The sequence below is a fragment of the Lolium perenne genome, chromosome 6 (assembly GCF_019359855.2).
Source record: "Lolium perenne isolate Kyuss_39 chromosome 6, Kyuss_2.0, whole genome shotgun sequence".
Taxonomy (NCBI): Eukaryota; Viridiplantae; Streptophyta; class Magnoliopsida; order Poales; family Poaceae; genus Lolium; species Lolium perenne.
Window position 1 is genome coordinate 266,576,362 of NC_067249.2, and position 12,407 is coordinate 266,588,768.

Here is a 12,407-nt window from a genome sequence, read left to right on the forward strand (position 1 = left end):
TGAAATTTGTGCATGGGTTTGAAAAGTGTACCAAGTAGTGACGTATGTTTTGTGTTGGCGTAATAAGTAGCGGCGTGACTCATCCGCTAGATTTAGCAATAACTATTGTGGAATTATCATGTTTTGTATCACAAGGATGATCACGTGTGTTCTTTGAAAGTTAGTGTAGTAGTTCTTTCGTTGTCATAAATTCATGCCCCAAGTCCCCTATAACACTTGTACTATCATTTAAATTACTATATTTAGGGTTATAGAAGTTCTTGGTTTGTATACTTCAAATAATATGACAAAACCATGTACTTGATGGCTCTAGCCATTGCAATATCTTCTGCTTCTTCGATGGATAATAATACCTTGACCTATCTAACACGTCGATATATGGCATACCCAACTCTAGCAGTCAGAGCCTATCGAGTTTGATAGCAACAACATGTTTTGGTTGGAGCTTTGCCTTATGCATACCATCATCGTGCGTCATGAGCAACCTTGCATGTGGAAAACTACAATGGCTTGGAAGAGAAGAGGTGTAGCGAGAAAGGAAGAGAGTGTGGGGAGGGGAAGCGTGGATTTTGAGAAGCTTCTCTATGAATGAAGGTTGAGCATGAGATGGTCTCAACAGGTTCATCCACTGCGGCATTTATTAATGCTGACAGTGATGGCTAGCTAGGGCTTTACCATCGCAATATAATCTACCACGGCGATAGTGTTGTTGCCACACACCGTGATAGGTCGAGTGAAATAACTTTACACAACACATTCATGGTATGGTACCGAACCGCCCTGAAATGGTATACTGTCTCGTCTTGTAGTGACTTATTTCCTTAGGCCTCGTTCGGTTACACCCTACCCGGGGGAGGGGGGGGGGGGGGGGGATTGATATGGATTGGCAGGGAATCACGTTCAATTACTGGTCAACACCTCCGAATCCGCCTCAATCCCATCTAAACCGAACATGCCCTTAGTGTGCGTGCATCTTCGTGGTTCAAATACTCAAGTACCTTAGAATATGCGTTACCACTAAAATTGAAGGGGGTAAGTTACCTCTCCTTCTATGCCGTGAAAACAACTCAAACAGGTTTAGTCCTCGGCTATCAAGACAAGATGCATATATAAAGTACCCGTAGGTCAGGAGCACAATTCAACCTACAAGGGAACACGTACTACCAATCGAGGGGGGAGTGCAACACGAGTAACTCAAGGGACAGCATCGCCATCTAGCTGGTTTAGATCCATCTAGATTAACTCCACACACACACACACCATAGTGATCCTTGAAATCATGTACACACACATCACGCTTGTTGCTTGACAAGATTCCCATTATGGACTGGTTGATGGGTTGACTAGTCGCGGCTCTTGAAGGGGATTGCCCTGATCACCACCACGTGGTAGATGGCCGCCAGCGCCGCGCCGATGAACGGGCCGACCCAGAAGATCCACTGCACGCAAGAGATCAACAAGATTAATTAGTCGCTCCTAATCATCACCAAGCTTAATTCTCTAAGAACAAGTACTGTAATTAGGGTTGTAAAGATCGATGGAGCAAGTGATGGTATCCTTACGTGGTCGTCCCATGACTGCTTCTTGTTGTAGATGATGGCAGCGCCGAGGGACCTCGCCGGGTTGATGCCGGTGCCGGTGATGGGGATCGTCGCAAGATGCACCAGGAACACTGCGAACCCGATCGGCAGCGGCGCCAGGATCTGCACCAAATCCCCAGTTCATCAATATCCATACATAAAAATAAAAAGATTCAACTGCATGGTGGCCGGCGCCGTCCGACCGTACCGGTGAACTATGTAAAGACGAAGACACTTACGGGGACGTGGGAGTCTCTGGCGCTGCGCTTGGCATCAGTAGCCGAGAACACGGTGTAGACCAGCACGAACGTGCCCACGATCTCGGCCCCCAAACCATCTCCCTTCGTATACCCCGGCGCGACGGAGTTGGCGCCGCCGCCGTTGCCCATGTACAAGGTCGTCTGGAACCCCTTCACCACGCCAGCGCCACAGATGGCCCCGAGGCACTGCATCACCATGTAGAACACGGCCCTGGTGAGGGACAGCTTCCTGGCCAGGAACAGCCCGAAGGTGACCGCCGGGTTGATGTGCCCGCCGGAGATGCCGGCGGTGCAGTAGACGAGCACGAAGATCATGCCCCCGAAGCTCCAGGCGATGCCCTGGATGCCCACCGTGCCGCACTTGGACCCGGAGGGGTTGCCGACCACGCCCATGACGGTGAGGACCGAGATGTAGAGGAAGAGGAAGGTGGCCAGGAACTCGGCGATGCCGGCGCGGTAGAAGGACCAGGATGTGAGCTCGGAGGCCTCGAAGAGCGGGGCTGGTGGAGGCTCCTTGTAGTCCTTGTCGTCGCCGCCCTGCGCCGCCGTGCCTATGGGCTGGCGCTCCGAGTAGCGGTTCGCGCCCAGGCGCACGTCCTCCTCCTTGCCCTCCATTGACGACGCCTGAGCTTAGCTTGGTTGATCAGTTGAGAGATGGGCTAGTGTGAGATGAGGAAAGGGAGTGGCTTCGGGTTGCTTCTTATAGCGGATGGCAATCATGGCCGTTATGCATGGTGTCTGTGTGTGTGTGAGAGAGAGAGAGAGAGTGTGTGTGTGTGTGGTGATAATCGTTTTCTTGGTTTATTTTTTGCTGCCACTTCTTGATTAGTGGATGTTGATGATAGGGGGGTTTGGTTTGTTGATTAGTGGCCTAGCTAGTGATAGCAATGTTAGCTAGCTCTCCAAAAATTAATAAATTTGTTTGTGGCTTAGTAATTGTTTACTCTTGGTGTGTCACCTCACCTGTCATGGGGTGGCAGAACCTTGTGGTACCGAATGGCTTAGTCGGCTCTTGTTAATTAGCAGGATGATGATAGGATAGGGTTAATAAGGGCTATACTTAATCTATCCGTAGAGAATGGTACGTACGTTTGTTGAGATAGGATTTCTTAGTATGGTTTTCTAGGATTTTCTAGCATACAACATGAATGATTTTGTATATATTGCGAGGTTGGAAAGTGGCGCCCTTTTTGTTCTAGCTGGTTGTTAGACACGGACAGAGCGGTCAGTTCCGGAGCTCGTGTAGGTATCTAGCTGTCTCGAGCATCTTCGTCTATCCCTTTGATGATCCACCAATCAATCAATCATAGGCGCAAACCAGCCACGTCTCCATGGAAAAAAATGAAGATATGAAAAAAATATTCTTCTGAAAGATAAACTTAACACGGCCATGAACAGAACCCTGCTTGTTGTTGTTGAAGCTCGATAGGTGTCCAGCTCCCAGGCGTTCAGGTGTAGGTTCTATACATCCAGTTCCTCACGATTTCTGGTCCACAGAATTTGGTAAAGCTAGATAAAGAGGGGATTTATGATGGATCTGTTCTGGATCTCCTTTAGCAAAGCAAAGAGTGCGACGTAGAGTGGTAGTAGGGTAACTAACAAGTAACAACGCATCATGTGTTACGGTGATGTGGATGCCTGATGATGGAATCCAGGCGCACTAGGTGACAAGGACGACCAAACGCACACACCCTTCACCAGATCGATCAGCTGCCACAACAAGTCGCACAACCACTCGCTGCGACAGGAGGCGAACGTACAGAAGAAACACGAGATAGAACGCGAAGAAAGCGCGGAGAGCGACAGCGGGAATCGTCTAGGGGGACGGCGGCCGCAGCTTCGTCGCTGGCCACACAACCGCACCGCCAGGCCGCAACTCCAACTCCGACCTCACCTCCATTCAAGCAGACAGAAAAGGACTCCGATCTCACCTGCACAAGAAGAATAGTTTTCTCGCTCGGAAAGGTGCACCACTCCAGCTCCAATGTCCAAGCAGCATGGCTTGGGGAAGAGCAACAAGTGGGGAAAAAACATCGCGTGCTTCACCATGCACTATAGGGAATAAGCCCAATCCCAAACAATAATCTTTAAGATCAGGTTGATGGAGCAAAACCTTTTCTTCTCCATCATCTTCTTGCTTGCCGTCGAGGGTATAGTGTGTCAACGATGACGATGCACCCATGTGCATCACCCACGGCAAGCTTTGATGGTGCTCGGGCGAACAGTTGTGGTTTTTCTTTTCCTCGCCTCGCGTTGGAAACGGCCGTGACTAGTTGGGCGATGCCCATCACCCATGCGTCACCTGCACCGGCAAAACCGGCATGCTCCTGCCGCGTGTCCACAACCTGGTCAAGCATACGCTTCTATACATCTTTTCCGCACCGTGGTCATCATATATGAACAAATGTTGTACAACTGTACACGGCAGCCATGTTACGAGACCACGGCAGACGTACTGTTCATCAAACCACAAAACAAGGAACGGAAAACTTCGACGTTTCATGCGACGATGAGGGCGGCAGCTAATCAGGGTAGAGCTTCGAAAAAGAAAGATCTTTCAACAACTTCTCTTTCAGAAAACAAGGTTAAAAACTTTTACATTAACCGTGATTTATGGATGAGTTGTTTACCATCCAGAGACCGAGCTCAAACCCTAATCCTAGGCCGACGACAAGGATCTATATACAACTGAGATTAACTGGTACTAGTGACAACATATATCTATAGTAGTGCACACTATTACAACCAAGGACTAGAGTTACACAGCAGATCCATTACAATACCGCAAGAAAAGGGTTTTTTTTTTTTACATTAGTTGAACTCTCTGAGGCCAGGTTAGCATGCTTCTTACGATGAGCTTACAGCGGAAGCCGGATCAATCAGGTGTTGATGCTCGTGCGTGCAGACTCTCGGAGGCTGTCCTTTTGTCCAAAGGTTTCTGAGCTCGCCTCGTTTCTTGCCGAGTGATATGAAGGTGCCTGCAGTACATACGGTGGTTCTTTTAACAGTTTAAGGCGCAGGCCCAGAATTATTTCAAGCCATGAAACTTATCGGCAGAAACAGAAGTGTGTTCTTTACCGAGCGTGAAAGGCACGATGTAGAGAAGAGCTGGTTGGCCATGACCATCCATAAGATTCAAGGCGACGTATGTGATCAGAAGACCTAAAGATGGCAAAAATGCATCCCGTCAAAACTTCAGATGGAAATAACACATACAGAGCTGTTTGCACCAACATATAGCATATCGATAGAATCTCTTCCTTCTAAAGAATTCCAGGGGGCAATCACTTGATTTCAATTCGTTTAAAACAGACACCGGAGGACAAGAAAATACGACACCATAATTAAGGATGAATACCATGGCAAATAATTCTAAATATTCTAGAAGCGGCAATGTCTTACCAGAACCGTACGCAACCATCGACCACAAAAAGTAACCAGACTGTAAGGTCTTCTTGGCAGCCCAATCGTACCTAAGAGAAGGAAGGCAAATACTAAGTGGAAAGCTAAACTATAGTATCAAGCATACTATAAGTTCAAAGTAATTGGTACACAGGTATCCAGCATATGCTATGGGAAATATGCAAGCTGATAGATATTCTCCAGCCTCTAATTATGAAAATCCGCTCTTCCCATTACTTCTATAAAATTCATATACAACATGCCTAACCTTAGCGCAAAAGCAACCAACAGTCCAGGAAGAAGGATATCACCAAAGCCAATAATGCTGTATCCGCCCCATGGGTCAAACATTCGTGGTATCTTCAACAGCATGGGAACACCATCTTCATCAGTCTTATCACCACGTGCAACCTGCAGGCAGAGTACATATATTACTAGAATGTCTATTGAGCAAAAAAAAAAACAGAATATCACAATGGTCATATGCACATACCACAATCATCACACTCTCATGAAACAACATCTTGGATATAAAAACCCAGAAGATGTCATACAAGAAGGAACAGCCGAGAAGAACAGAGCCCACCTGACAATTACGAACAAATAAAATATTGGCATCGAATTACTTCATTTGATGAAAAGCACGAAACAAGTGGCAGAAGGAATTACCTTAAGATTAGGTATCCTCACAATTTGGATTACAGTAACAATCAGTGCAATACCCTGAAGGCACAAAGCATGATGTTAATCAACAGAGAATAATCCCAAGGAAAGGGTGCAGAAACTAGAAAACAAATCTGCACTTACAAGAACATCTTGCCCAATCCATGCATAAGGCATCCGGCGATAAACAGCCCATAAAACAGCAAAGACAATGCAAAATGGACAAACTGCCAATGTAAGGTATGAGACAGCACCAAAAAATGGCACTTTGACAAATGATCCTGCTGCAGGTTTAAACCACCTGAAAGATACCACGATTTCAGGTCAGTACTGACTTTTTCCTTATTTCTTTCTTCAAGCCATGACTGTAAATCACTAAATTCACATATTAAAGGAACAACTAAGGCATATCTACAATGTGCATCTTAACCAAGAAAATGCAAATGTGTTTTGCAGAGCCAGAAATGTACCTTGACAATAAAGCCACCAAACACGTTTGTAGACCCTGAACAAACAAGGAAAAGGTTAAGAAATGGGCAGGATTGATTCACTCTGCAGTTGTACTAGATACAGTGTGCTGTTTGGTCATCAAACAAAAACCATAAGCTACTTGTTCATTTGGGATAGTTTCTCATACGCATGAATGAGAAAAAGTAAGATTAAATAATGCTCTCCGGGGGGGAATTGAAAAAATACATTTTAAGCAAATTTAAGGACTTGTTTAAACTATTCTCTAAATCGCATTGCTTCACGATTTGTGCAATTTAGTTTTGTGCAGGAGCAAATAAACCCTATTGTATTTTACTTATGAAGCACAAGAATATAAAAATATAAAAACTAAGGCAAATACACAGTTAAGAAAGTATAATTTCAATTAAAAAAATATGGCATAAAAAACACACCTCTACACCACCAATGCAAAATATAACCACCAGGAGCTCCACAAACCAGTGAGACATCAGTTTGTAAAGCATTACCAGAAAGAGTGATGCAACCACAATAAACAGCATTGCCGACGTCATGGTGATATCTACCATACCACTAGAACCTCCAGCCTCACAGTTCACTAAACTTTCGTGGCCATCCTATACGAATAATGTGCCTGTTAGTTTTTCTTTTCGAAAATCAAAACGATAAATCATGTAAGCTTGGGCTCAAAACCTTTAGAAGCTTCTCTTGCTCAGTAACTGCTTCTCGAGCACTCCATGCTGACCAATATGATGCGCCAAGAATGGTACCAACAGCCATGAGCCACAGAAACACCTCGGCCGTATCAACCAGAGGTCGATCTGGGGAGTATAACTGCACTGAAACTGAGGAAATCGAAAAGGAGAAACATATATATCAGCAATATTATTGTCAAACGAAATCCACAATACAGAAATCAATAAAAAAAAAGGTTGGACAGGCCTTGGTTTTTTTAAACTAAAATACAACCCTTGTATTCACAAGACATCGCACGAAATTTGAGAGAATGGAAGACCTAAGTACATTTACCTTTACCAAGCGAGAGAAGACCCTTTAAAATAGTGCCTGCATCTTTTGGCAGAAGAACTGCAGGTATATTTATATCTAGATCCGTTTCATTTTGATCACAAACCATCTTGTATAGCTCTGCAAGGAGACATACGCTACTAATTAACACCAAAAACATAGGTCGAACGAGATGCCATGAACATAAAGTGTGCTCCTGAGCTTTCTACATACGCAAACTGTACACAACTGAATGTGTATATACAACTATTAAAAGAAGTCCAATAAAATAATGAAAAGGTTTCAGTAAGTATGATGGTACACAAACACTCTAGCAGTAAAAAATGGTATATATCACACAACTTATTGTCCTGATCACATTCCTCGTATCCCAATATCTTCATCTTCTAATTAAACAGTAATTGTGAAAGGCCATAGGTGGAAAACTATCAGTTATATGAGAAACATCATATATAGGGCATACCATGGAGATTATTCATGATTATAATAGCAGAAGCACCAGCCGCTTCTGCATTCTTAGTTTTTGTGGTGAACTTACAGTCTCCCCTTTGCACTAACAAAACTTCTCCAGCAACCTAGATAAAGAAATAACCAATCATTACATAAGGATGTGGGATACAATCGAAAAATCACAAACAGCTAGATCATGGTTTGCAGAATGGTAACCTTTTCTTTGAGAGGGGCACAACAATCAAAAGGGTCTGCTAATAATAGACCTGTCCGGTTTGCGTGCTTTTCTTTTGACTCTATTATGGGGCCAAACCGAGCACCAACACCAACAAACTCATCCGCCTCTCTGTTGTTGACCCAGGTTTGCACTTTTACCTGATAGCAAGGTGAGGAAACAAAATGTGACTACGAATAATTGAGCAAGAGATGTCAGAGTAACTGTACTAAATCAGCGACACTACTCGGAGGGAATAGCATTTGTAGGCATTAATTATCTAATAATAGTAACCACATAACCTAAACTGACAAGTGATGATACTACTCCCTCCGTCTCAGTTTAACAGGCACGCACGTAGTTTTAGAAATTGCTTTGACCATTATTTTAGTCAATAAAATATGAAATATATGTCACAAAATTTATATTATTGGAAAGCTTTTTTGAATACGAATCTAATAATATAGATTTTGTAGACATAAAATTTATATTTTATTAACCAATTCAATGGTCAAAGTTTGTCTTAAACTGCGTGCGTGCCTGTTAAACCGAAACGGAGAGAGTAGTAAGGATCTAATTGTAGTGTCCTTCAGATGTGGTCTTACATCCCTCTAACTGCTTATTTAACGCCAAGTCGCCAACAGACCAATAGCCACCTTCATCAAGGTAAGCAATAAGTTAACAGGGATGTGAGACATATTTATTAGCTACAAATGACGGGGCTCGGAGTTGGTAATAAAAGACAATGTGGAGTTCATGATAAACATTTTATGACCACTGATGAGATAACAAGAAAAGGATGGTAGACAGTAGAAAAATAATCTGCTTGAGCGGATTGCATGTTTAGCAAGGTTATCAGCTACTAACAAGTAAGTCAGAAATAACCAATTATTATGGACCAAAATATCGAGGTTGTAGTATTCTCGGCAGAGTTCCAAGACCTAGATATCTTTTTATCACACTACAGGTTGGATCGTCTTCGTATCACCAGCCAGCATATCTAGAAAATATCCTCTATAGCAAAACTCCGGCAGTTTACAGACTAGTTTAATCAAGCTCAAGATCAAGCAAATTCTAATCGTCGAGCAGTAACAGGAATCAACTAACAGACCGTGCAATGTAAGAGACATAAGTCCCTGCATCAATCTTTCAAACCGACCATTTCATGAACCTAGATCGAGAATTAAGCCTCGGACAACTCATCTTGAACGAGCTCTAAGCTCCCAAGGATTTGAGGTGCTGTGGTCGCTCGGTGCGTTTGGGCCTACCTGTCGGCGACTGACTCCAAGTTGGTTAATTGCACATCACACGTAATTCACTCCCTTCTCTCTGCTTCGTCCAAATCGCCCCGCCGATTCAGCCTCCCTCCGCCACCGAGCGACCAGGCCCACCACCGTCTGGAGACTGGAGTCCCTTGATACCACCGTCGGCACCGCTTGGAGTCGCTCGCCACCACCTGGATCCGCTCTCTATGCCGCCTGGAGTCGCCTCCCGTTGCTAGCAAGGTAACTCTCTCTAACCTTCTCTCTCCAGTCTGCACTCCTCTCATCCTCCAGTCCTCAACCCATGCTTGCTGTTGGTGCCTTGCTGCTGCCTGTCACGGACTCGTTTGGTTTATTTGGGGCCGATTCCAGAAGGATTTCTAAGATTTGCAGTGCATATGCGGATGGCGGGGCACCGGCGCAGCAGAGAGGAGACGTGACGAGCCCAAGGACTACACGGTGTCTTCCGTGCGGCCATGCCCCGCACGAATGCTGAGCATGGTGCTCACACCACCTCTTTGTGCTGGCCCCTTCTCCATTGATGCTGTATTTTCATCCTTTCCTAGCAAGTTGCAGCGGCAAGATTAATTCTGGGGGATGACTACCGGATTCTGGCAACGGTGGCGCCCAGTTTTCTCATCGGCCATTCTTCCCCTTTGTTCGTCCACTGGCTGTCACCTCTGCAAGGTTTTCCGCCACTAGAGTCTGCCAGCCCACCGGACAGTTCCCCAAAAAGCCACCTAATTAGAGGGTTGTCCTGGAATCTTTGACGCAGGCCATGAAGACTTAAGCAAAATTGTGTGATCAGTGAACACTTTTTTTATGGAGGGGAATGACGAGGAATGCCATTAATGGACAACAAAGCATCTACTACTAGCATAGCATGCTCATAATTTATCAAGAGTACTTTTTATGGCATTGCTCTTGTTGATGTGTTCAAAGCGTGGACAGAAAAGCAAACGACTAGACGAGATGTCATTTTCTTCATGAAAAAACAGTATTCCTCATATACTGCAATGATTGATGGTGTGTGAAATAAATTTTTAATCTACTATCTGATATTTGCTTTGCTAGCAAAACAAGAGAAGTAATTATTTGAGAATTCTACCTTACCTTTCAAAAATGTATTTTAGCAATCTAGCATGGTCAAATTCTGCAAAAATCGTGAACTTTGATATATATATTTTTTTCCATTTATTGTAAGACGTAGCATATCCATATATACACATGACAGCTTGCATACTACATTCGCTGCTGCGACTGATCACCTAAATTGCCATCACTTTGTTGGTCGATCTTGGTTAAAAAAAACTTTGTTGGTTGGTGACTGATATTGTTTCTTGCACATTGGAGTCATCCATTTAGAGTGCAGCCAGCCTTCTCCAATTCATGTGGCTTATTGCGGATACTCACCACACCTTTGTGCTTTGTTGTTTCTTTTGTGCAGTTATGGAGATTAACAATGAGATTTACGACAATGATAAAATGCCCTTCAAATCAGATGCATTAGATATACATAAACTTCATTCTCATATTTGATGTGCACCATTCCACTGTAGAATCCCTTGTACTTGGTGCAGGTGGTTTTGCTTTGAAGGAAAGGATTATGCATGATTCCGTGCATTCAAAGAAAATAGAGTGATCCTTAGCGGACATGGTGTTTTGACTTATAGGTCTAGATGCACCTATTAAGAGAAATGCATTTTATATCAATTTCAAAATGTAAAAAAAAAACTCGGGAAAAAATCCCGGATGTACATCCGGATATTCTATGTTTTGGAACATCAGATTTGGGGCCGTGGATGCACCCACGGACCTGTTAAGACTTATCTTGTTAAATGATAGTAGTTCATTGGACTGACTAATGGTTTATGCTGAAATTTTCATAGCAGTATTTGGGGGGTTCCTGACTTCCTGTACATCACAAGATTGGGTGATTACACTGCGTTTCATAGGATTGACCAGTTTGCCATTTTATCTGATGTACAGACTACAGACCACAACTTCTGTATCTTTCGATATATGAGAAGAGAGATTATTTTTGGTGGGGGGCATCAGATAACACGATAACCCAGCCAAATTAGCAAGGCATATCCTAAACCAAGCCGTGCACTCCAAGCAGCCCCAGCCTGCTGGCTCAGCCTTACAAACTGCAAGCAGAGCTGCGTTCAGCCGTGTTGTCCAGGCTGCAAGTAGTGCCGCGATCGACCTAATTCCACTCAACACGCTTCGTCCCTCAATCCAGCAGATTAAGCAACCGCACTTCGGTTCGCAGCAAAATGGAACCGGCAGCTCGAAATCGCTAGCTTAACCGGAAGCGCCCGCCCGAATCGGGACTCTCGCGCCGCAGCTCTTAACCGAGAATCCGGACAGCTTACCTCAGAGGACGAGAAGGGGGGAGGGGGGAGGGTCAAGAAGGCGCGTACGAGCATGAAGTCGTTGGAGCAGCCGGGAATCTTGGGCGCGTCGTCGTCCTGGTGGACGATGTCGCCAGCGGAGGCCGCTCCCAGGAGCGCCGCCACCCCCACAAGAAGCAGCGCCGTCACCGCCGCCGTGTCCGGCGACCCGGCGCCCATCATCGCCGCCGACGACGCGCGCTTCGGGGGTCCAACCAAGGCTGGATAGGAAGCAGGCAGGGGACAGCCCACGCCGTAGTAGGATTGTTCGGCGCGATGGATCAGTCGCAGTCGCAGTCGCGGGTAGAGGATGGAGAAATGGAGGAAGGAGGGGGTAGATCTGCCCGTGACGTCACAATGGCGGGCGGAGGCTTCAACGGCCACGAACGGCAACCGAGCAGAGGTAGGCAGTGGGTCCCGCCCATGTACGATGCGATGGCAGAGGGCGTCCATCCTCAATGTTTTTTAAAAACAAATATTTGTTCTCAATATATAAATAAATTATATAATTGGAATTATTATGATTGAGTGACTACCGGCGCACGATCCCGTTGAACTCGTTCAGATACAAACACACTGCGATAAAAATTAGATGATAAAGTGATAATTCATTTTTTTACATTTTACAAAAAAAAAGTCGATAGGGAAAACTTACGATAGAAATTGCAAACGGAGTAGGAAAGTTC

At 44.8% G+C, this 12,407-nt stretch overlaps 2 protein-coding genes across 2 annotated transcripts; both read right to left on the minus strand.

Moving 5' to 3' along the window:
* Positions 1 to 1,215: 1,215 nt before the first annotated feature.
* On the minus strand, positions 1,216 to 2,530 carry LOC139829727 (aquaporin PIP1-5-like). Its single transcript, XM_051335992.2, has 3 exons — positions 1,820 to 2,530; positions 1,563 to 1,703; positions 1,216 to 1,439 (listed from the first exon to the last, which is right to left on the minus strand). The coding sequence occupies exons 1-3, from the start codon at positions 2,453 to 2,455 to the stop codon at positions 1,344 to 1,346; spliced, it is 873 nt and encodes a 290-aa protein (XP_051191952.1). The 5' UTR covers positions 2,456 to 2,530; the 3' UTR covers positions 1,216 to 1,343.
* Positions 2,531 to 4,391: 1,861 nt separating this feature from the next.
* Positions 4,392 to 12,090, minus strand: LOC127305524 (signal peptide peptidase-like 4). The gene is made up of 14 exons (XM_051335996.2): positions 11,752 to 12,090; positions 8,066 to 8,224; positions 7,863 to 7,974; positions 7,403 to 7,519; positions 7,067 to 7,218; positions 6,808 to 6,990; positions 6,376 to 6,410; positions 6,050 to 6,206; positions 5,912 to 5,965; positions 5,736 to 5,828; positions 5,511 to 5,653; positions 5,243 to 5,313; positions 4,919 to 5,002; positions 4,392 to 4,818 (listed from the first exon to the last, which is right to left on the minus strand). Exons 1-14 carry the CDS (start codon positions 11,902 to 11,904, stop codon positions 4,688 to 4,690), a joined length of 1,644 nt encoding a protein of 547 aa, XP_051191956.1. The 5' UTR covers positions 11,905 to 12,090; the 3' UTR covers positions 4,392 to 4,687.
* Positions 12,091 to 12,407: the final 317 nt, after the last annotated feature.